General features: G+C 41.6%; 1 protein-coding gene across 2 annotated transcripts in view; it reads right to left on the bottom strand.

Annotated features, from left to right (window-relative positions):
- Window positions 1–26084, bottom strand: part of VPS41 (VPS41 subunit of HOPS complex) — a 2347711-nt gene that overhangs the window by 904731 nt on the left and 1416896 nt on the right. For both annotated transcript variants that reach the window (XM_044064839.1, XM_044064840.1), the window contains exon 9: window positions 22680–22826. In XM_044064839.1, the coding sequence (XP_043920774.1) occupies window positions 22680–22826 (147 nt within the window). The remainder of the gene's footprint in view (window positions 1–22679; window positions 22827–26084) is intronic.

Genomic DNA, 26084 nt, shown 5'->3' with positions numbered 1-26084 from the left:
ACAGCCTGTGTTCCTAGTTACCATGATTCGTGCCTGAGGTAAAATGACATTCAACAGAGGACAGTGAAATCTTTTTGAAGGCCTTACATGGAGGATACCTTTATGGAAGGCTATGACGTCTGGATTTACCACAGCAGCAACTTCTTTAAAAGCTGGTGAAGGGGAATGATGCTCTCTAGATCTGAATACTGGCACTAGCTACCTGTGAGGACTCACTGTGGTCCTTTTATGTAGAACCCTATATAGGGAACTAGTTGTATGGTGGCATATATTCCAGGAACCTCAGGCTTGTCATGCCATAACTACAAACTGCCGAGAGAAATCGGCCATGAAATTCTGAATTTCAAACTGTTTCTATATACAGAGAGAGACTTTAATTTGATAGAGTCTATGATAGCCCAAAGAAAGACTACTGAAGTTGGAAGGTGAAAGTCTGATTTCTTGTAGTTTACTACTGTCTCCAAAGACTGTACCAAAGAAGGTGCCACAATGATGTCATGTAGCAGCATGTTGTATGACTGAATTACGTCCAATCACTCATCCACATATGGAAAGATTCTTGTTTTTACTTCGAGGAGTATCAAAGCACTTTGATAAACAACTGGCAAATACTGTATGCGTAGTAGATAGCCCATACAGAAGAGTTCAAAACTAAAAGTGATGATAAGGCATCTGAAATCTTAACTATTTATTATAGGATGGACACAAGATCTGCAATACTTTGATTCACACATTTTCAAAATTTTTATGAAGTTTTTTTTTTAATGAAAACTAGAACCATGACAGACAAAATTCAGAAATATTACCATACAACTAATGTTTTCTGCAAATGTTACATCCTCTTTTGGGAATGCAGAAGACGTGTCATCATGGTCAGAGTACATCAATAGTAGCAAGTCTAACTGGCAAAGTGTAAAGCCTCCTTTTTTATAGAAGATCGAGCAGAAGAGCATATTTTTAATTTTCTTTTACCCACCTGCATTTTCACTGGTACTAGTGAAGGTTAGCATTGTTCAGTTTTAAATGTTGTTGTTGTATCCTGGCACAAAGGTGAAGTCAGTGCAGGTGTCTGTTTCCTCCTACTTTTTGCACATTAAAATGCCCCTAGACAAACCAATGGCACAAATGCAGGATGTCCATTTGCACCACCACTGACATAAGTTCAGGAATAGATTCAGGCTGCAGATAAGGCTGGCCAAGGGGACCAGGATGAAGTGGGTAATTGTCAGTTCTCCTATTCCCAGAGGGAGAGGTGTCTAGGGAAATGTGATGCAAGTATGACCTCTGGTGGAGATCAGGAGCTTTGCAGGCTAGGGGGTGGGGTGATGACTACATCCTGGCATCACTGCACCAGCAGCTCCCATAAGCTGGAGACCCTGACTGACCAGTGCATTAATGAATACCCTTGGTTCCATGTCTGCAGCTCAACATGTGATTCCTCTCTCCCTTGGGGCCCATAGAATAAGCACCATAAAGGCAACTATTTGAGGAGTCAAGAGGCTCACTGGTAAAGCCTTGACTACATCACAGATGATCTATGTTCAACTTGCAGCACAGGGACTCAAAAGACCGGGATGGCAGATAAAGAGGGAGGGAGGAAGTAGCAAGCTGCTGCTTGCCCACTCTTGGGTGGAGGAAGGCTGCACCAGCCCACTGCACTGGTGATATTTGAAGGAGTGCAGATATATTACACATAGCTATGGGCATAGCAATGCTAGAGCTGCAAAGTGTCAGATATGTTCCCCTGGGATGATGCTCACATATGCTTCTTGTTTGCAGCAACTGTGAAGCTTAAATGCCACTTCAGGAAAAACAGCTAAGTAGGATGTCTACTCAAGCAAATGACTGGCTTGTTCCTTACCACCAGACTCTCACTACAGTGCCTGTCATGTGAAATGAATGAGCTTGTAGGGCTTTTGCCTTGATACAGGGATAAACCCAGCATTTGATCTGATATGTCTGGCACTGGTGAATTGCTCAGGCAGGGACTGAATAGCAACAGGACTCTCATCCTGCCTTGGGATAGGTCTGGCACAGTCTTTTAAGTGTGTGCTGGTGAGCTCTCCATGAGTTTAGTTCCTATTCCTCAGGAAAATTAATGAATGGATCAGTTGTGTGAAGGTATAGGAGCCACTGAGTGAGTCAAGTGCATCAGATGAAGGGGAAAAAAAACTAAAATGGGAAAACAAAACAAAAGTTATCATAGAAGGTTCAAAAATGGATAAAAGTTCTGTTGCAATTATTTTGCCTAACACTTCCTGTACTTCTAAAACTATTCAATATTGTTCCAGTGTAGGTACTGATGAAAATTATGACATAATATTTAAAGCATGTAGCTTCATGCCAGTGGTTGGTATCTAGGTACTGTTTTTTTAAGCTTTTGAGACCAATATTTTAGAAGTCATAACAATGGAGCCACCATCCTTTGTTGAATCCATGCAGGAACTGCTTCTTACCAAAAACTATGAATGCTTCTGAAGATTTTCAGCTCTCTTATTTGTTGTCTTTTTTTTTTTTTTTGCCATGTCTTTCTTTTTCTCACTGTCTGTTCTCTATCTGTTTTTGTTGACTCTTCTAACTTTTAGTGATGACAACCACCTCTTCCCTTGACTTTTTTTCTCAAGAGATTTTAAACAGTTCTCAAGATAACAAAGCTTTCAAATGTCTAGCCTGGTAGCCTCTCTTGTTTAGTTCTAAATAGTTTTCACAAGATTAAATTGGGATCAGAACCAAAAATGAATGAACATTGTGTGTGATAATCTTTAAGCCTTTCACTCTTACTATAAGGACACTTGTTAACAGATTTTTGAAGAAAAGACAAAATTCAGTTTTGTTAGAACCTTACCATAACTAAACATTTGAGTATACTCACTGTTGCAGTCCATATTGCGGGTGCTGCGAAGAGTACTTTTGGCTAACATCAAAGAGTGAAACAATACTAATTTAATGAGCTTTAATCGTACTTTGACTTAGGAATGGGATCCATTCCAGTCATGGTATTAGAAACCCAAAAGACTTGGAGAAATTAAAAAAAAAATGCAGTCCTCATCCATGGTATATCCTACCATCAAGGTAGCCCAAAGGTCAGCCTAGTTTCCAGAATTTTACTTTGCCCTGGTGCCTTCAGCTGATTCCCTCCCCTTCTGACACAAGGATGTCAGTGGTAAATGAGGGACATCAGCCAATGACATCTTTAAATCTTTATTGCCCTTGTTTGCTCTGAGGTCAGAGGTAGCACCAAAGCATGAGTGGACCGAATGACAGTAACCTTCAGACAAGCAGGTCTACCCCTGAGGCTCCCAATACCCCTCCTCTTGCTGTTGAGAAAAAAACAAGGAGCGAGAGGGCTGGGTAAGAAAACTAAGTGAAAAATGGGAATGGGAAACGGGACCCACCCAAACCCAATAATATCCACAGAAGAAAAGACGGAGAGAGGGGTGGGTAAGAATATGGACTGCAACAGGGAATTTCTTGAATTTCTAGAACTACAGCAAAGTTCTACCATAATGTACTGTGTTCATTGTATTGTTCACTGCTGCAACTGTCATCTGTAGAATGTCTCCCAGTAGGTGGGTGGCCCAGCAGGGATCCACTTAGGACAGCATACCTTACAGGATGGCAGAGGTGAACCACACCAGGGTCCTGGATGCAATCGCCAGACAACAGTGTTTCAAAAATGGTGTGGACCGAGGGCACTGTTTCCAAAATGGATTGGGCACAGCCCCTCCTCCCTTCAAGGAAGGCTGTGGTGGCAGATGTGACTCTAAATCAAATGTGCTTTAAGATGCCCTGGTACATGCTCTTCATAGGCAGTACAGCAAATAGCAGATACATTTTGCCAGCCATTTAGATCATGTCTGCTTGTTTACTGGCCTCCCCTTCCTGTCCTTAACAAATGAGTTGCTACAACTTTCTGAATTCTATTGTTTTGTGCCAATAAAGTGTCTCTTGTCTATGTATGCACATGGTACGCATGTTTTCCCCTTGTTCTGAAGTTAGAAAAATTAGAGGGAGTGGATGGCCTGATTCAGAGAGATGTCTGGGACTACCAAGGGTATAAAAAGTACAGTTGTGTACACTTACCATAAATGTAGATGTTCGAGTGTATTCACTGTTGCAGTCATTACATTTGGGTTATCTGCCTGCAGGTAGCCCTCAGACAGCCTGAATATCAAAGTCTTGGGTCCTGTGTCGGATGCAGCCTCATCTTCCATGACGTCAGGTAGTCAGGGGTATAAAGCATGCAGCCGGCGCCATTACATCAGTTTTTCTTGCCCCAGATGCCAGATGCCCCCATAATGGGAAGCAATTATACATATATAAAGGTTCCACCTCCAACAAAAAGTAAATACACCAGAAAGCTGAAATGCACTAAACAAGAAGAAAGGTATAACCAATAGAAGTCAGGGGGCTGGAGGGAGGGTAACCAGGACTGCAACAGTGAATACACTTGAACATCTACATTTATGGTAAGTGTACACAACTGTACCATGTTCTTCATGTTTCACTGCTGCAGTCATTACATTTGGGTAGATTCCCAAAGCTAAGTCAGGGAGGAGGAAGTTAGAGGGCACTAGGACCAGCTATTAAGCCCTGCAAGACTGCAGTGGCAAAACCAGCTCTGGATTTAGAAAACAAAGGCAAGTGGTAATGCTTGGTGAAAGTATGTACAGAGCTCCAGGTAGCAGCTTCTAGGATGTCCCTGGTAGGGACACCTCTGAGAAAGGCTGAAGAGGTAGATGCAACCCCTGGTGGAATGTGATCTTATCCCCTGAGAGGTAGGTTTTCCATGTTGCTAATAGCAGAAAATAATGTAATGGCCTATCCACTTAGAAATGGTTTGCTTTGAAATGGCCGTCCCCCCTGCCCCTGCAGCAAAGGCGACTAGCAGCTGTTCAGTTTTTCTGAAAGGCTTAGATTCCTGTCCAAATAAAATCTTAGTTGTCTGTGCATGTCCAAAGAGTGCAGTATTCATTCTCCTTTGTTCTGTGGATTAGGAAAAAAAGGTAGGCAAATGAATGGACTGACTAAGAGCCACACTGGATACCACCTTGGGCATAAAGGAAGGATTGGTCCAGAGGGACTCCCTGTCAGCACTGAAGATGATGAAGGGCTCAACTGCCATGAGGAAGTTCAGAAATTCTTCTTGCTGAAGTGATGGTTAGAAGGAAAGCAGTTTTCCAAGAAAAGGAATTTCAACTCTGCAGTTGCAGCTGGCTCAAAAGGAGGTAGAGTGAGCTTTTCCAATACAAAGTTATGGTCCCAGGCTGGAGTAGGGGCTCTTCTGGGTGGTCTTAAATTTTTGTCCCCTCTGAGGAATTGTTTCAGCAGGGGGTGAGAGAAGAGGGGTGGCTCAGTATTATAATGTGCTGAAATGGCTGAGGCATGAATTTTAATTGATGAGAAGAAAAGGCCCTTATGGAGCATCTCTGTTAAGTATTGAAGAATATGCGGTAAGCTGGGCACTGTTGTGCCCATCCCTTGAGTCTGGCTCCAGGCACAGTATCTTTTCCACTTTTCAGCATATGATTTTCTAGTACTAGGCCTCCTGGCCTCCAGAATGACAGCTAGCACCTGCTTACTGAGTGATGCTATTGGAGTGCTGAGGGAAATAGCCAGGCTGCAAGGTTCAGGGTTTGAAGCTGGGGGTGCAGAATCTGGCCCTCCTGCTGGGACAGCAGGGAAGGGGTCTGAGGCAGGTGCCATGGATCCAGCAGTGACATACTGCGCAAGAGGGGATACCAGTGTTGGCGTGGCCAGTCTGGTGCAATCAGTATCATCCTTGGTTTGTCTTGTTTGATCTTTAGCAGAACTTTTGGCAGGAGAGGCAGAGGGGGAAAAGCATAAACTGAGAGGCTTTCCCAGGTGAAGGACAGGGCATCCACTTTCCAAGCTTGGTTGTGGGGAGTCCTTGTGCAGAATTTGTCCAATTGGTAGTTCTGAGGAGAGGCAAACAGGTCTATCTCAGGGCTCCCCCATTTGTTTCTCAAAATGTTGAATATCTTTGGTTCCAGTTTCCACTCGTGTAGGTCCATGAGATTTCTGCTTAGGTCGTCTGCCAGTGAATTTAGCTTGCCTGGCAGGAATTAAGCTTGTAGGTGCACTTGGTAGCTCAAGGCTGTGTTCCACAGAGCCATGGCTAGTCTGCAGAGAGGATACGAGTGGGTTCCCCCCTGCTTGTTTATGTACCACATAACAGTGGTGTTGTCTGTCTTTACCAATAATTGTCCTGGAAGAATCTGGTCCTTGAAGGCTGTTAGTGAATTCTGTACAGCTAACATTTCTTTTTGATTGATATGGAGGTGCATCTGACTTGGGTTCCATTTGCCCTGAATTCACTGCCCTGCCAAGTGAGCACCCCCATGCACAATCTGATGCGTCTGTTGTTAGGGTTTGGGCAGCAGGGAGTAGAACGAATAGCAGTCCTTTGTTGTGGTAGCAGGCCTCTGCCCACCAAAGGAACTCTGTCTTTATACAAGGAATGATAGGAATCATTGATTCCAGATTCTGTGAATGTTGACACCACAGGCATTTTAGATACCACTGTAGTTTCCTCATATGCAGTCATGCATATGGAATTAGTAGAATGCAAGACGCCATGAACCCAACAGCTTGCAGGATTTTCCTTGCAGTTAGCTGGGTCTTTGTGGCCAGTAGTTTGAAGTAGGCTGTCAAATAAACTTGTTTCTCTGGCGTGAGGTAAGCCATCTGGGAATAAAAAACACACCAAACAGCCAGTATGTAGCAGCAAATTCTCCTTTATCTCCACAAGACCTGGTACCTCGGCATCTCGCCTTCAATGGGTCACAGTGCACTACAAAACAGTAACAGTCTTTATACACAAATCAATTACATCAATTATTCAATTAATTATACAATTAAATTCAAAAAATGGAGGGAAAAAAATATATTTTTTGAAAAAGACATTTTTTGAATTATTTTTTAAATAAATTATGTATTTTTTATAAAAAATATCCCAATGTTTTAACTAATTTGCTCAAAAATACTAAAAGCTTCATCTATATTAATAATTAATAATATATATCTCATAATATAATTTCTTACAATATGTGAATTATGGAATATAACATTATAGAATAAATATTATAATTATATTTTGATAAGTTCAACAATGAATTGATTCTTCAAATGCTTAATTCTAAGTTTAAACCGAAGGGCCTTAATGTATTAAACTTCAGAATCATCCTTGTTTCAAGTTCTAACAATTTGTCACAAATATTGTCACCCTTAGTGCAGTGAGGTTTACCTAGTATGCTAAATTTTAAACAGTCTGGTTTTCCCTCATGTATCTCACAGAAGTGCTTAGCAACTGGACTAAATACGTTTGAATTCTTAATGTCTCTTAAATGTTCTAAAATTCTCACTCTTACCATTCTTTTGGTTTGCCCAATATACCACATATTATGACAACTACACCCTAATATATAAACAACACCACTGGATCTGCAATTGAAATAATGCATAGGGTTATGATTAACATTATTAACGGATCTGATGTTAATAATTCTGTCACATATACTACAAGAATTACATCTAAATGAGCCAACATTGGCAGCATAATCCATTCTTTTGGTACAAAGATTATTATTTAATATTTCTTTTAAATTCTTTCCCTTTTTATATGAAAATATGATTTTACGTGGAAAAAGCTCACCTATGAGCTCATCCTCACTAACCAAGTACCAAAATCTTTTAATTAGGGAAACAAATATTTCAGAAAAAGCTGTGTATTTGGTTACAAAAAATATATTTTCCACCTCATTATCTTTTTCAACCATCCCTGAAAATTGCCTATGAAACTCCCTAAAGCTTCCATGTTTGTTCAAAACACCATTCATGTGATCCAATAATAATTTTTCATCATAGCCCCTATTGTTCAATCTCAAAAATACCTCTTTTAGCTCATAATTTAATTCAGATACCATACTGGTATGTTGATGTATTCTTTTGAATTCACCGTAGGGCAAAGCTTTTAATAAATGAGGAGGATGCATGCTGGACGCATGCAAAAACATGACATACTGCGCAAGAGGGGATACCAGTGTTGGCGTGGCCAGTCTGGTGCAATCAGTATCATCCTTGGTTTGTCTTGTTTGATCTTTAGCAGAACTTTTGGCAGGAGAGGCAGAGGGGAAAAAGCATAAACTGAGAGGCTTTCCCAGGTGAAGGACAGGGCATCCACTTTCCAAGCTTGGTTGTGGGGAGTCCTTGTGCAGAATTTGTCCAATTGGTAGTTCTGAGGAGAGGCAAACAGGTCTATCTCAGGGCTCCCCCATTTGTTTCTCAAAATGTTGAATATCTTTGGTTCCAGTTTCCACTCGTGTAGGTCCATGAGATTTCTGCTTAGGTCGTCTGCCAGTGAATTTAGCTTGCCTGGCAGGAATTAAGCTTGTAGGTGCACTTGGTAGCTCAAGGCTGTGTTCCACAGAGCCATGGCTAGTCTGCAGAGAGGATACGAGTGGGTTCCCCCCTGCTTGTTTATGTACCACATAACAGTGGTGTTGTCTGTCTTTACCAATAATTGTCCTGGAAGAATCTGGTCCTTGAAGGCTGTTAGTGAATTCTGTACAGCTAACATTTCTTTTTGATTGATATGGAGGTGCATCTGACTTGGGTTCCATTTGCCCTGAATTCACTGCCCTGCCAAGTGAGCACCCCCATGCACAATCTGATGCGTCTGTTGTTAGGGTTTGGGCAGCAGGGAGTAGAACGAATAGCAGTCCTTTGTTGTGGTAGCAGGCCTCTGCCCACCAAAGGAACTCTGTCTTTATACAAGGAATGATAGGAATCATTGATTCCAGATTCTGTGAATGTTGACACCACAGGCATTTTAGATACCATTGTAGTTTCCTCATATGCAGTCATGCATATGGAATTAGTAGAATGCAAGACGCCATGAACCCAACAGCTTGCAGGATTTTCCTTGCAGTTAGCTGGGTCTTTGTGGCCAGTAGTTTGAAGTAGCCTGTCAAATAAACTTGTTTCTCTGGCGTGAGGTAAGCCATTTGGGAAGTTGTGTTCAAGCTTGCTCCCAGGAATACAATTTGTTGGCAGGGTACTAGATGAGATTTCTTTTCATTTATGGTGTACCTCAGTGAGGTTAGAAGTTTCTTTACAAATGCCAGATGTTTTAGTAGCATGTCCTGGCTTTCTGCCTAAAATTAGACAATCGTCCAGGTATGGATATATTTGAATATTTCGTTGCCTGCAAAATGCAATGACTGGAGGCTAGGCACTTTGTGAACACCCTGGGCGCAGTAGATAAGCCAAAGGGAAGTGCAGAGAACTGACAGTGCATGTAGCCTGCTCTGAAGCGTATGTATTTCCTGCAAGATTCCCTTACTGGAATATGCAGGTAAGCTTCCTTTAAGTCTAAGGTTCCCAACCAGGCATCTTTGCCTAGCATAGGAAGCAGCTGATGAAGTGTTAGCATTTTGAATTTTGGGATTACCAAAAAGGTGTTTAGAATAGTGAGGTCCAGGCTAGGACGCCAGGAGCTGTCTTTTCTGGGTACCAGGAAAAGTCTTAAGTAAAAACCTTGTCCCCTTTCTTCTGCTGGGACAGGCTGAATAGTCCTGATACTTAGAAGAGAAAGAACCTGCTATTGAGCCTCGGCCCACTGATTTGGGGCTAGGTATGGCTAACCGTTTGGGGTTGGTAAGGTGTGGAAGTGGAATCTGTATCCTTGGGAAACTATATTTAAAACCCATTTGTCCTGGGTAATGAGTTACCATTTTTTTTTTTTTGCATGCAGTGCGATCTTTCCCCCTAAGGGAGCATGCAGTAGAGCAGGACTGGGAAGGTTTAAGGTTAAGTCATTGTGACAGTTTTCCATTGGGGGGTGTCTTACTACTTCCAGCTTTGGAAGTGGAAGCCGCCCTCTGCTTAGGCCTGTGAGTACCTTGAGACTGTAGCCTAGGTGGTCTGCTGTTCCTGGGTTTGGACTGAGAAGGCCTGGAAGAGACAGGAAAGCACCAATTCTTAGAAGGCCAATGCCTACTGAATCTGGGAGGCTGCACTTGCAGGAGATCTTTAACAGTTTGCACGGATTTAGCTTTTTCCTCCATCTTTTTAAGGACTTTTTCTGCTTTGTTGCCAAACAGGCGATCTTGGTTTAAGGGAGCATCCAGTAATTCAGCTTTAACATGATCTGGCAAATTTTGCTCCTTAAGCCAAGCATGCCTTCAAAGAACCAACCCAGTGACAGCAGCCCTGCAAGATTCTTCTAAAGAGTCAAAACCACATTGCAAAGTATGTTTAACAACTTGTTCAGCAGAATGCATTAAATCCTGTAATTCTTTATTTTCAGTACAGTCAGGAATCAACATAATTTTCCATTTAAGTAGTCCCATAATATGTTGCTGATACTTTAACATATGAAACTGGCAGTTTAAGGCCCTAATGAGCCAAAGTAGCAGAAGTGTATACCTTCTTACCCCATCAGTCCAAGGCCATGGAATCTCTATCAGAGGGGGTAGGGTTTTGGCAGTAGTAGCCTTAATGCCTTTAGGTCCCTGGGAAATGGTCTCTGGGTCTGCAGAAGGATTCTTGTAAAGGAACTTGTGAGAGTCACGTACTCTGTAATGAGTGTCATTTTTCCTGGGAGCTGGAGGTAAAGTGTCTGGGGCCAGGTTAGATTCCAAGAAGGCAACATCTACAATGTCCAGGACAGGAAGAATAGCTAAAGGTCTGTGTTGAGGTAGGAGTAAGAATTCCCTTAAGCCTCTTTTTGGAGTCAGAGTAATCCTGGCTTTCCCAGCAGAAATGCTCCCTAAGAGTGTGCAAGGTTTCACCAAAAGAAAAATCTTCTGGGGGGGGGAGCAGAGGGAAAGTACAGTTGTGTACACTTACCATAAATGTAGATGTTCAAGTGTATTCACTGTTGCAGTCATTACATTTGGGTTATCTGCTTGCAGGTAGCCCTCAGTCGGCCTGATTAACAAAGTCTTGGATCCTGCGTCAGTTGCTGTCCCCTCTTCCATGACGTCAGGTCATCAAGGGTATAAAACATGCAGCCGATGCCATTACATCAGTTTTTCTTGCCCCAGATGTCAGGTGCCCCCCTCATGGGAAGCAATTAAATATAAAAGTACAATAATATACCTCCAACAAAAAAGCAAATACACCAAAAAGCTTTTAAGCATAGTAAAGGAAAGCAGAGGTATAACCAAAAGAAGTTAGGGGGCTGGAGGGAGGGTAACCAGGACTGCAACAGTGAATACACTTGAACATCTACATTTATGGTAAGTGTACACAACTGTACTATGTTCTTCATGTTTCACTGTTGCAGTCATTACATCTGGGTAGATTCCCAAAGCTATATTTGGGAGGAGGAATTTAAATAGCATTAGGACTAGCTATAAGGCCCTGCAAGACTTCAGTGGCAAAGCCAGCTCTGAATTTAGAGAAAATTGGCAAATGATAATGCTTGGTGAAAGTAAGTACAGAACTCCAGGTAGCAGCTTCTAGGATGTCCCTGGTAGGTACGCCTCTGAGAAAGGCTGTAGAGGTAGACGCAGCCCTGGTGGAGTGAGGTCTGATCCCCTGGGGGATAGGTTTTCCATGGTGCTTATAGCAGAAATTAATGCAATGGCCTATCCATTTAGAAATGGTTTGCTTTGAAATAGCTTTCCCCTCTGCCCCTGCAGCAAATGCCACCTGCAGTTATTTTTATGTATTTATTTATATTTGTTAACTGGGAGTGTCCGACTGGACGTAGGTCCATTTTCAGCGGAGGCCCAGGTAGAAAAGCTCCACGGTTAAAATAAACAGACAGTAGTTACACTGGATTACATAGTGATTAACAATTTACATAGCAATTACTTACAACATATTTACAGATGAAGAACATAGTACATCAGTAGACAAGTAGAATCTTTATCTGTGAAGTACATAACAGACATTAACAATTATTCATAATTAATTATTCAGATTTTCTTTGAGGTTTAGTCCTGTCCAAGTAGAATCTAATTTGTCTGTGCACATCTAAGGAATGCAGTATCCTTTCCCCTTTGTTCTGTGGATTGGGAAAGAAGGTTGGCAAATGAATGGACTGATTATAAGAGCCACACTGGATACCACCTTGGGCATGAAAGATGAACTGGTTCTGAGGGACACCCTGTCCGCATGAAAGATGATGAAAGGCTCCACTGCCATAAGGGCCTGTAATTCAGATACCCTTCTAGCTGAAGTGATTGCTAAAAGGAAAGCTGTTTTCCAAGAAAGAAATGTTAAGTCCACAGTAGCAGCTGGCTCGAAAGGAGGTAGAGTGAGTTTCTCCAAAACAAAGTTAAGGTCCCAGGCTGGGGTTGGAGCTTTCCTGGGTGGTCTCAAATATTTGGCCCCTCTTTGGAATTGCTTGAGCAGTGGATGAGAGAAGAAGGGAGGTTCTGTGTTATAATGAGCTGAAATGGCTGAGGCGTGGACTTTAATGGAGGAAAAAGAAAGGCCCTTGTGAAGCATCTCAGTTAAGTATTGTAAAATCTGAGGTAAACTGGGCGCTGCTGTGCTCATCCCTTGAGATTGCTTCCAGGCACAGAATCTTTTCCACTTTTCAGCATAAAATTAGTACTAGGTCTCCTTGCCTCTAAAATGATATCCATCACAGGTTTACTGAGGGATGGTAAAGGAGAGATTAGGTAATTAGCCAGGCTGCAAGGTTCAGTGTTAGAAGCTGAGGGTGCAGAATCTGGTTCTCCTGCTGGGACAACAGGGAAGGAGTCTGGGGCAGGTGCCATGGGGATAGCCGTGACACACTGCGCAGTAGGGGGTACCAGTGTTGGCGTGGCCATTCTGAAGCAATCAAAATCATCCTTGGTTTGTCCTGCTTGATCTTTAGTAGTACTTGAGAGTAGAGGGGGAAGGCATAGACTGATAGGTTTTTCCAGCTGAAGGACAGAGCATCCACTTTCCAGGCTTATTTGTGGGTAGTCCTTGTGCAAAATTTGTCCAATTGGTAGTTCTGGGGAGAGGCAAATAGGTCTATATCTGGGCTCCATTTGCTTGTCAACATATTGAAAATCCTTGGTTCCAGTTTCCGCTCGTGTGGGTTCATGAGGTTTCTGCTTAGTCCGTCTGCCAGTGTATTTAATTTTCCTGGCAGGAATTGAGCTTGAAGGTGCGCTTGGTAGCTCAAGGCTGTGTTCCACAATGCCATGGCTAGTCTGCAGAGGGGGTAAGAATGTGCACCCCCCTGCTTGTTTATGTACCACATAACAGTGGTGTTGCCCGTCTTTACCATTAGTTGTCCTGGAAGAATGTGGTCCTTGAACGCTGAGCATTCTGTACAACTAACATTTCTTTTTGATTGATATGCAGGTGCATTTGACTTGGGTTCTATTTGCCCTGAATGCACTTCCCTGCCAGGTGAGCCCCCCATGCATAGTCTGATGCATCTGTTGTTAGGCTTTGGGCAGCAGGGGGTGGTGTGAAAGGTAGTCCCTTGTTTTGGTGGCAGGCCTCTGCCCACCAAAGAAACTCTAGGTGTAGGCAAGGTAAGATAGCGATCATTGCTTCTAGATCCTGAGAATGTTGACACTATAGGCTTTTTAGATACCACTGTAGTTTCTTCATATGCAGCCTTGCATATGGAATTAGAAGAATGCAGGAGGTCATGAACCCCAAGGCTTGCAGTATTTTTGTGGCCACTTGTTTAAAGTAGGTTGTCAAATGAATTTGTTTCTCTGGCGTGAGGTAAGCCATCTGGGAAGTTGTATTAAAGCTTGTTCCCAGGAATATGATTTGTTGACAGGATACCAGGTGAGATTTCTTTTTGTTTATGGTGTACCCCAGACAGGTTAGAACCCTTTGTACAAAGGCCAGATGATTCAAAAGTTTGTCCTGGCTTTCTGCCTGAATTAGACAATCGTCCAGGTATGGATATATTTGAATATTTCTTTGCCTGCAAAATGCAATAACTGAAGCTAGGCACTGTGTGAATACCCTGGGGGCAGTGGATAAGCCAAAGGGCAGTGCAGAGAACTGATAGTGTGTGTAGCCTGCTTTGAAGCGACGGTATCTTCTGCAAGATTCCCTGATTGAGATGTGCAGGTATGCTTCTTTTAAGTCTAGTGTTGCCAACCAGGCATCTTTGCCTAGCATAGGAAGCAACTGGTGAAGAGTCAGCATCTTGAATTTTGGAATCTCCAAAAAGGTGTTTAGAGTAGACAGGTCCAGGATAGGACACCATGCATTGTCTTTTCTGGGTACCAGGAAAAGTTGCAAGTAGAAACCTTGTCTCTTTTCCTCTTCTGGTACCAAGTGAATAGCCCCCATGCTTAAGAGAGAAAGTACTTGTTTTTGGGCCTCTGCCCACTGATTTGGGGGTAGGTCCGGCCACCCGCTTGGTGTTGGCAACGTGTGGAAGTGAAATCTGTATCCCTGGGACACTATATTTAAAACCCATTTGTCCTGGGTAATGAGTTCCCAATTCTTTGCATGAAGAGCAATCTTTCCCCCCAAAGGGGCAGTCAGTTGATAAGTGCTTGGAAATTTTAAAAGGAAGTCATTGAGACAGTTTACCATAGGGGGAGTCTTATTACTCCCAGATTTGGAAGTGGAGGCCCCCCACTGCTTTGTCCTGTGTGTCCCCTGGGACTGAAACTTGGAGTTTCTACTGTGACTGGGTTTGGCTTGAGAAGACCTGAAAGGGGCTGGAAAGGACCAATTTTTAGAGGGCCAGTGCCTACTAAATCTAGGAGGCTGAGCTTGTAAGAAATCTTTAACAGTTTGCATAGATTTAGCTTTATCTTCCATCTTTTTAAGAACTTCCTCAGCCTTGTTGCCAAAGAGGCGGTCCTGATTTAAGGGAGCATCCAACAATTTAGCTTTAACATGATCAGGTAATGATTGCTTCCTTAAGCCAAGCATGCCTTCTGAGCACAGACCCAGTAACAGCAGCCCTTCAAGAGGCCTCTAATGAATCAAAACCACATTGCAAAGTATGTTTTCCAACCTGTTCAGCAGAATGCATTAAATCCTGTAATTCTTTATTTTCCACACAGTCAGGAATCAACATCATTTTCTGTTTAAGCAATCCCATAACATGTTGCTGATACTTTAACATATGAAACTGACAGTTTAAAGCCCTAATGGCCGAGGTTGCAGAAGTGTACACCTTCTATACCCCATCTATCCAGCATCCTGGAGTCTCTATCAGAAGGGGCAGGATTTTTAGCAGTAGAAGCCTTAATGCCCTTGGGCCCCTGAGAAATGGTCTCTGGATCTGCAATAGGATTTTTAAAAAGGAACTTGTGAGACTCAGGGACCCTGTAGTATCTGTCAGGTTTTCTGGAAGCAGAAGGCAAGGAATCAGGGGCCAAACTAGATTCCGAAAATGCATCATCAACAATGTCTAGTACAGGAGGAATAGCTAAAGGACTATGCTAAGGCAGGAGAAAGAAATCCCTGAGCCTCTTTTTTTGAATCAGAAAAATCCTGGCTTTCCTACTGGAAATGCTCCCATAGAGTATGTAAATTATCACCAAAAGATAAATCCTCTGGAGGGGAGGCAGAGGGAAGAGAGTCCTCTGCATCAGAATCCTCATAAGTAGATAAGGGCAAATCCAGATTATCCTGGTCAGAAGATTCAGAAACAACTTCAGTGCTAGGCCTCTTAGAAAGGGGGGGGTTGGCTACCCCTGATTAGAGTAATTAGATCTTCAGCCATTCTTATCATTTGTTTTTTAGGCATACATCTCGCAGCATACCGAACTTCGAATGAGTCTCAGTAGAGGCCTGCGAAACAGAAGTAGCGAGTATCAGAGGCTGCAAAAGGGCCTCACTGAGTACCGGCGAACTGGTGACTGACTTAGGAGAAGCATCTTCTGAAGTTTTGGACCTCGGCGGCCTGTCTCTGTCTTTATCTCTGCGTTTTTTCAGAATCCCAGTAGTCAGATGGCTAACCGATGACATTTTTGGATAATTAAACAGAGAACCGAAATAATTAGAGGCGAAAATATACCAACGATGGATAGTGCGCTGATTAAATAAAGCACAAAACTAACAGCAAGGTATGTCGTGGTCAGGGCCTAAGCAAGGAATACAGTACGAATGAAAATCTTTATGAGGTATTTGCTTTCCACAAGTAATGCAATTATTAACTTTTACTGACATCGGTAAGGAGCAAGAAAAAGTTTCCCCAATGGGGTACTTAGCTTTAGTTGAAGACTTCGGTTCTGAAACTCAAAAACGAAAATTTCAGGAGTCGGCCAACCAGCACTTGCAAACTGCTTCTGATTCGGGCACCGCACGGCAAGAAAGACTGATGTAATGGCGTCGGCTGCATGTTTTATACCCCTGACGTCATGGAAGAGGGGACAGCAACTGACGCAGGACCCAAGACTTTGTTAATCAGGCTAACTGAGGGCTGCCTGCAAGCAGATAACCCAAATGTAATGACTGCAACAGTGAAACACGAAGAACATTGGAGTCCTCTGCATCAGAATCCTCATAGGCAGATAAGGGCAAATCCTGGTGATCAGAAAAATCCGAAGGAAAATCATTTCTAGGTCTTTTAGATGGAGAAGTCTGGCTTCTCCTAATTAAAGTAATAAGGTCTTCAGCCATTCTTATCATTTGTCTTTTAGGCATATGGGCCTGACCATGCGGTTTGGACTTCGGTTTTCTAGGCGTGGGTCAAGTTTTAGGCCTTGAAGAAGAAGATGGCGTCAGTTTGAAATGCAAGTCCGTAGGCCTGAATACACCCTCAGAAGCCGGTGCCTGCACAGCGGCTCCGGACCCATCCAAGGCAGAGACATCCGCAGGTTCCATAGTCGAAGAAGCATCTTGTGGCATACCGGACTTCGAATGGGTCTCAGTAGAGGTCTGCGAATCTGAAGTAGCGGGTATCAGGGGCTGTGAAAGCGCTTCACTGAGTACCGGCAAACTGGCGACTAGCTTAACAGAAGCATCGTCGGCAGCTTTGGACTTATGCGGTCTGTCTCTGTCTTTATCTTTACATTTTTTTCAGAATGTCGGTAGTCGGGTGGCTTACCAAAGCCATTTCTGGATAATTAAATCGAGTATCGAAATAATATGCTGCAAAAATGGACAGACGACAAATAGTTGGAGGATTGAATAAGGGACGTTGTGGTCTGAGCCTAAGCAAGGAATGCAGTACGAATGAAAATCTTTAAGAGGTATTTGCTTTCCACAGGTAATACAATTGTTAACTTTTACTGACATCTTACAAATGTAATGACTGCAACAGTGAAACACGAAAAACATCAGTGATAAGCATAAATGTCCTTGGGGGAGACCAGATGGTGTTCTTTCTATACATCAGTTCTTGCAATTCTGAAATTCTCCCAACAGATATCACCAGTCACCAAAAACAACATTTTCCAGGATAAGGACTTGAGAGGAGATGATGGAATTGGTTCAAAAGGATTCAAAGTTAACTTTTCAAACACATAATTGTGGTCCCTTGGTGGACAATACTCCTTTTTTTGTGATCTAAAACGTAGCACCCCATTAGAAACTATATTACTGGTAGATGAGAATATAAAATGGGTTCCACAGTAAGGGAGGCTGAAATACCACAGGCATGAGATGGATCTGTCTTGTAAAAGTCTTGACGGGTAATCCAGGACTAGCGACACACTAGCATGCTATGCTTTTGGTCTCTGGAAAGACACCAAATAGAGAATTGTTTCCATTTTCCTAGGACTGAATTTGCTAGCCTCCCTCATAATATCAAACACATTCTTTGAAAACATGTTTGGCTGGGATGAGGATTAAATCATCTAAACTGTCAGCTTTAGTGAAGCCAGGCTGGGGTGCCTAAGGGACCACTTTTTTTGGGTCAAGAGGTCCATACACTGAGAAAATACCTTTGGCTCCCCCTTTGCTAGGTGCTGCAGGAGGGAGAACAAATATCATCTGGGTCAAATTCAATATGAATTTTGGCTAGTCAGTTACAATCTCTTGCAGTACTCCGAGGATCGAGGTTATGGGAGGTAAATTGTACAGAAAGAGATCTTTCCTGCTTAGGAAGAACCTTCTACTTTCTGAGCTTCTGTTCTGCAGCAACACTTTCTCAGATTCCTGTTTTCCAGGAAAGCAAAAATGTCTGCTTTTGGTACACTCTATTTGCCCAGATCCAGGAAGCATATCTGTTTATCGTGTGTGTGTGTGTGTGTGTTGTGCTCAGCCTGTCTGCTATGACCTTTTCTTGAGAGGGGATGTAGGTAGCCCTGACTCTTATGCTACCTCCCAACCTGTACAGGAAGTAGCAGTGGGTCACTCCATGGTATTGTTTATAAGACTATGGAGAAGCTATTGTGCCCAAATCTGTTTAAAAGCTTTTAATGTCAGGACCACTGTCATTACTTCTGTCACATTTATGTGCTTCTGCCTCAGGCCTTTGCCCCATTTGCCCTGGCCCTTCACCAGCTCAATATAGGCTCCCCAGGCTATGTGTGAGCTGTCTGTAATTACTATTTGTATAGGCTGTGCTACCAGGAAAGGTACTACCAAATTTGGATACATCTACATTTTCCATCATGACAGCACTTTCTTTAGGCAAGAAAGGATAGGGATCAGGGTGTCTAAAGGTCGTTAGTGTCAGCAGTATTTGTTTCTGAAGTACCACTGTAATTTTCTCATTTGTCGTCTTGCCAGATGTACCATTAGGAAGCAATTTGTCATCCCTTTACCCTGCTGTGAGGAGCTCCTTTTCCAGAAAACTCTAGATAAACAAGATTACAAAACGTTGCCCTCCCACAGGAGCACTGTATCTCAGTGTCCAGCACATCCTCCAGAAAAAACACATGGTCAGGTTTGACTTGAATAATTACAGTGAGTCCTAGTTCCAGGAAGTATATCAGAAAGAAATTCAAGGCCTTCTGAATGCCCTCCAAAAAAGTCTGCTTCAAAAAGACGGTACCCCAGAAAGGGGTATATGCTGATGTCCTTTATCCTGCAAAAGGTTTTAACTGGAGCCAGGTATTTTGTGAAGACTCTGGCTGCAGTAGACAAGCCAAGGGGCAATAAGGTGAACTGGAAGTGATTCCCCCGCCCCGCTTCAAATGTTAGAAAGTAGTCCTTTGTCTATATAGACATGCAAACATGCAGCCTTCTGATTTACAGTGACCATAAGTAGTCTGGGGAGAAAAAGAGAACAAGAATTGAAGCGTTAACATTATGAATTGTAGGATGATCACAAATTTGTTCAGTCCTGGTAGGTCCAGAATACACTTCCATGTTCCTTCTTTTCTGGGCAACACATGCAACCTTAAGTAAAAGCTCACATTTTCTTCTACCTTGGAAACTCACTCTCTCTATGGCCCCTTTTTCCAAGAGTTCTGTTACAATTGTGGCACTACACTTACTTGATCTTTTAGAAAAGATAGAATAACCCTAACTTTGATCTGCTTTGGAATTATAACCTGTATACCTCTGATGATATTTAAGACCCACTGGTCCTGAATTATGTTCTCTCACTTTTTGGAAAAGAAGAGCAGACATCCCTCTGTCCCCTGGGAAGGTAAGGGAAGAGGAAGGGTTCCATTATTGTTGTCCTGCAAAAGCTGCATCCACTGCATCAGAACTACATCTCTTGCAGAGCCTGGTAACCTGGGATGAAATATCACATAATTCAATCAACTCCTGTTTGGATCCTTGTCAGTAATACCTTTAGCCTTGGATTCCACATGCATTACAGGATTTGCAGGTAACTATGCACATCAGTCTGGATGTTTAATGCACTGAAAGGTAGGGTAGCAGAGGTTTATATATCTTTTTTTCTCTTAACTTTTTTTCTTCCAATCAGTTAACAATCTCACTATCCCTGTCATTCAGAACAGGGTTCCTGAATGGAGCCAAAGAGGATCCCTTACTGGAATCCAAGGACACCATATCTGAATTCTAGGAATTTATGGGAGTCTTGAACCTGACAGATCTTAGCAGATTTCCTAGGTGGAGGAGGAAAGGAATCTAACAGAAAATATTAGTAAATGCATCATTCAGGTAATCAATGACTGGATGATATACAAATGCTGTAGTCTCAAGTAGTCTGATAAATGCTCTACATCTGAATTCTGCCTGTGAGTACTCTATCTAGTCTCCAACTGAAACTCCTCCTTTGTTTTGTGTAGGGTATTCCCAAAGGACAGATCTTCTGAAGGTGAAGCAAAAACATGTTGTCCTCAGAGTCAGAAGCAGAGAGAGATAAGAGAGAAGGGGGGGAGGGCAAACTGGCCAACATATCCCAGCTCATCTGCCTCTGAATCTGTGATATCAGAATCTTCTAAGAGTGGAAGTTCCACCCTCTTCCATTTAGAAGGGACCACTGAAACCCCAGAATTTTTAGTGCTAGCTGCTCAGACTTAAAAAAGCTCATGAAGTCCTGAACCAACAGGAAAATATGTTGTGAAGAAGCCAGGGAGGTGGAAAAGACTGAAGCTCTGTTCAACCTAGGCAAGCTAGCAGGCATTGGTTTTACCTTTGATGCTTTATGCCTCAGTTCCTCAGGGGAAACTGCCCTTTGGGCTTCAAGTACATGGGCAGACAACTAAGACCTCTACCCAGTGTTCAGAAAACTCCTTGCAAACAAAAATAAATGAATCATCTCTCTCACCCATACTAACAGAGAGGAGTCATAGCTGGCTGACATCTCTGTTTTCATCCACGATGACATGCTAGTGGCTAAATGCATGGTTGTCTGTAAGGCAGATGTGCCAGAGGCCTTAGCTAGAATGGACTCCTGAAGCTGAGAACTGCAGAAGCACCTTGCTAAGACTGGTGTCACCAGACCTAGGGAAACTGATGAAGTCCAAGAAACTGCCCTCTGTTTCCAATTGCTTATCCCTAAGTATCTTATCAGAATACTTGTGTTTTTGGGAAAGCCAACTCCATTCTTCGGGGAATGGAACCAGACATACTCTGTCTTTTGAGTAGTGAACTCCCACAGAGATATTTATTTCATTCTGTATGTCCTCAAGGTGAATCTAGCACAATGCAGAGATGTGTCCACATGATGGTCTGGACCAAGGCAAAAAGGCAGCAGGGATGAATATCTATATGTGAAGGATACTTCCTGCAATCAATATAGTTATTTTTCTTAACTACCTCTATCTCAAAGTCATTATCACACATTAAATAATGTATAAACATCTACAGAAAAGGGCAAAAGTAATTCCTCTGTAGGGTACTTATCTGTCATCTGGAAACAGGACAACTGAAGGACTGACATTGCTCACAGTCTGTGTGACTGTATTATAATGTGGCAAAAAAGATCTAAAGATGGCATCAGCTGGTGCCTCTCATGTACCACTTACACTGCTATGCCTGAAGCCAGTGGGGGAAAGTATAACACTGGAAGTCAGGACAACCTTTGGGCTATCTGCAGGCAGGGTATCCCACAGAAGAGGGCTAGAACAATGAATGGTGTGCTAAACATCATCATTATTTCCTGTGAAATAAAGTAGATTTTCTTTTTTTTTTGTTCCCCTTCCACTTTATTCTTTATAACTACCCCAATACTCCCACCCATCAGAGGGTCTACCAGCCTCTCTTACTGCCCCTGAACTATCTTCATTCCTAGGACAAGGCCAAAGCAGAATCTAAGGCATCCGGGGGGGGGGGGGGGCTGTTACACCACTGATTGTTTTCCTCAGCTGATTTTTTTTTTCATTTACGATTTATCCCTTGGAAACCCCCTTCCCTGCGTTTGGCAGTTACATCTGAGGTCTACTCTCTTTTAAGAACTACACCTCTCCACATAGAATATTTAGATGAATGACACCCCCCCCCCCCCAGGATGGACACAGCCATCCCTCCCGGCAGGGCCTCTGACACCCAAATCACTAACTGAACCGGGGTCACCTGGGGCATGAATCTTCGCCACAGCATTAGTTGATTTTTGTTTTTCTTGATAGAAAATATTTAATTTGAAGAATCTAAAACAGGAAAAGCTTTGAGGAAAAAGTAACAAATGATGATGAGCATAAGTCATTTATGCAAATGAATTTCTCCAGTAACAAATGATGATGAGCATAAGTCATTTATGCAAATGAATTTCCCCAGAGTGAGTCTGAATGACCAGCAGAACTGAGACTGAAAGAACTGACCAGGGCACATGACAACAGTAGATACACAAGTGTCACATGACAGTTGTGTCAGCAACTTTGCAAGCTCAAGACCAGAACCAGTCCTTGTACAGAAGATGAACTGCTAGAAAAAAAAATCCGGTCAGGATACTGAAAATAGCCACTGGGTAAACACAAATATGATTTCCTGTTATAATTACTTCCTGAAGAAGACTTCTGATTGCAAGAACTTATATTTATGTTTCGAGGCTGTTCATGTCCCATTAATCTACTGCAAAAGCCCAGACAAAATGTATATTGCTCATCTATACTCCTTCTCTAGACATTTAACTTTAAATAATATCACTATTTAAAATGCATGCCATTAATTACATCTACTTCTTTTCATAAAGGGCTTGATTTTTTTGATATTGGTTCTGTTATTGTAGTTTTAGAATAAAGCGTGAACAAACCCAGATTCCCTTCTTCACTGCTGTTTTTATATTCACAGTAATTTTGGAGAAATAACAGTCTTAAAATATATAGTCTTTAAACTCTCGAAGTATGCAGAGAATCATTATGCTGTTCTGAGATGAAAATAAACACATCTTAACAAGATTCAGAGATTACCTTAATGGAATTTCCCCATCCAATGATAAGTGTAACACTATCCTTCCAGCACAGTCTACATGGGTACATGTCTGATCGAAGGCTTGTGTTGTCACGAGGTACACTAGTAATTCGCTGTTTTGTGGCTGTATCATATATCTTTACACCCTAAGAACAAAAATGGGTAAAGGCGATGTAAGTGGACACACATGTCAATAATGATCATTAACCCTCATTAAAGAAACATAAATACTAACTACATTTTCTGAGGAAAGACACAGAATAAAGCTTCTCTATTAACTGCTGCTGATACTACTGTACAACAGACCTATCTTTATTGATCTCAGAGTACTAGAGGGATGACACTTTCAATAATAATAAAGTAAAATATGAAAAACAATCAAATGTATTATCTCCTAGTAATAGCATCTAATAGCTCACTGATAGCTACAATATCAAAATCCCAATAAAATTAAAACTGCAGGCCTATGGGCCATATGTGCATCACATTATTACCGTCAGTCAGGCTTAATCAATATTCAACTAACTTCTGAATTTAAGAAACAGTTTAAAAATTATATAATGATCACAGCAAAGAATGTACTTACTCTCGCACTATTTTTTCTTAATTACTACAAGAAGAAAATTTCTAGTTCACAAAACTGTGTTACCATATGGAATAAAAATGCTGTATAACATTGTTCACAATATCTTCTTTAGCATGATCTACCTTAACCCACTCAGGGATTCTATTTTCATTTTTTGTAATTTATTTTTATTTATTATTTTTGCCATGTTGATATTACATTGAATTGCTGTTTTGTTTACACTGTTGAATAATTTTGAACTTACAGTAACATGTCTAATCTGTGCCCATCACAATAGAGAGAGATGTACAACGATAGCTACATACTCACATATTACAAGGAGTAAGTACAATGTCACCGTGAATAAACATTTTACTTATTTTTATTTCAGCATTTGCAAAGCAGTTAAGAACCATCACCACAACTATTTATTTACAGGGTAATCATGAAGCTATGCAGTGACTACCGCAAATATATAAAGCATACAAAAAAGTTATGGGGGAAAACCCAGGTATGCAGGATGGAACTTCCCTAAGTGAAACAAATTTCATAAAAGATTTGTGGATGTTTTTAAGAACTTTGACAAAATTCACTAGATGTTGCACTTGTACAAAACATTCAACATAAAAAGAAAAGAAAATGCTTTTCTCGTTACATCTCTTAACAGTTTACATCATCACAACAGCAAGAGAAAATGCCAAAACTGAATACATACATAAAATAAATATAAAATATACCGACAAACAAACAAGATTGTTACAGAAATAGTTCAATTCCATTACCACATGCTTCTAACTGCTCACACCAGGACCACTGCAAGGCCTACTGCTTCCACTGGCTGTGAAAAACAGCAGCAAGAAACATAAATACTATTCAGAATTCTCTACAAGAAGTGTTTTTATAATAATCACAGTGATGACTTTTTTCAAATATTTCTGAAGGTGAGTCCACTAAACTCAAGCACTGCGCATAGCTATGTTCATTGCAGACCATTCAGTTTATTTCTAATGGATCAGAGTCAGAACAGAATTAGTTATAATTTGAGCCACACTTACTTTTTACTCAATTTCAGGGAAAAGAAATGAGAGGATACATTGCAGGAGTGCAATAACACCAAAACAGTAACGTATCTATGCATGTTTTCTGCACTGTGGACACTAGCTTGTTTCGCCAGACTTGTTCATCAGGATGAAGTCTTACTTGTCCTTTATCAGGGAACAGGTATGTAGTACCTCAAACTCCTCCCCCAGTAAAAAAAAAAAAAAAAGGACAATTTGGTCTTTTACAAGTGAGCCCTACAACAAATGGACTATTACCAAAACTCAGCTTGCCCACTACACAAAAAAGCCATCCTCCCACACTAGCTGCATAACTGGAAAAACATGACACATTCCACTGCAGCAAGGGCATGGCCAGGGCTCCACGATGTATGCTTCAGTGTCCAATTTCCAAAAATAAAATATTTATTTTGCACAACGAGATGTGCTAGAGTTTAAAATTAAACAATTTCTTTGTATATTTATTCTGTTTTTATTTTTTAAATTACATGACTATAGGAAATACAAGGCAAATGAGGCTTGCGACAATTTATGCCTTTCCAGTGCCCACCCTTAAAGTGTATCTCCTTTTTCACGGAGAGCTAGGCCAGTCAAGCCAGAGGTGAATTTGTGAATACCTATCCAATCGTCCATTTCCTGTTTGAAGAAAGATAACACAGCACACTGCTCATCTGCAACGGGAGTCTATGCCAGGGGTAGGGAAGGTGTTGAGTAATACACCTCTCTCTTCACCATGTTTTATTTATTTGTTGACAACGATTTAGAGCCTTTCTGGTATTTGTTGGACTATTTGATTCACAGAGATACAAGAGATCTGGATCACTGAGTTCCTAAAGGCACAGAAGGGAAGGCATAGGTCCCTATTCATGAGCTAAAGATATTGAATAAAGGGACAATGATTCAATTTTTTTTCTGGTAGCTTATGGTTTGTAACCAGCGATCTGCTTAGTTAAGAACCTCTGGGGTCTTTCTAATTGTTTGGTAAGTCCAGTGAGGTACACCCCAAAGGAAGTATTGCATTTGATATTTGGCAAAATCAATGCTGACTATAAGAGGGCAATGATTACATTAAATGATATTCCTTTGGCAATTAGTTGGGCTAAGTAGAAGTATTTTATGACTACTTTTATTACATGATTTTCACTGGAGAGTGGAAATATCAACCGAAGTTCCAGGGTCTTTAACAACATTCTCATTTTGGAGTAGGGTACTGTCTAGGTTGCTGTCTACTGCATGTAACAACAATGCATTTTTTTAGCATTTAATTTGGGCCAGTTAACAGTTAACTGGGTATTTATGAATGTAAGTTCTTGCTGATAAGCTTAAGCATCAGAGGTGGACTTGACACTGACTACCCATTTCTAGATTACTTAACTCTTTCACAGGATCATAGGACATACAAGGCAGTAGTCTTGTAAACACCATGTCAATACCCACCCTCCAGCTACACCCCCACACACTTTTCAGGAAGGGCAAAGCAGATGAGTTGTGGTGTAAATGTATAGGTACCCATCCTATCATCCGGATTTAATCTGAAGGATGACAGGGTGCCACTTTGTTCAACTTGCAGACGAAGTTTTTTTCAAGAGGTTGAGTTGGAGCTGGGTAATACATTTGTCTCTCTAGCACATTTTACTTATGCTTTATTGTAGGCTTAAATCACTGGATATGCTGTTAGTGGAACTATAAGAATGGCAAAGACATAGGAGGTCAAAGAAGACAGGGTCCCTAACGGTATGGAATGCAGGCATAATACTCCGTAAGAAACAAGTAAAAAGATA

Source organism: Protopterus annectens, chromosome 3.part0 (assembly GCF_019279795.1).
Source record: "Protopterus annectens isolate FY-2018-M chromosome 3.part0, PAN1.0, whole genome shotgun sequence".
Taxonomy (NCBI): domain Eukaryota; kingdom Metazoa; phylum Chordata; order Ceratodontiformes; family Protopteridae; genus Protopterus; species Protopterus annectens.
This window is presented reverse-complemented; position numbering and strand designations above follow the sequence as displayed.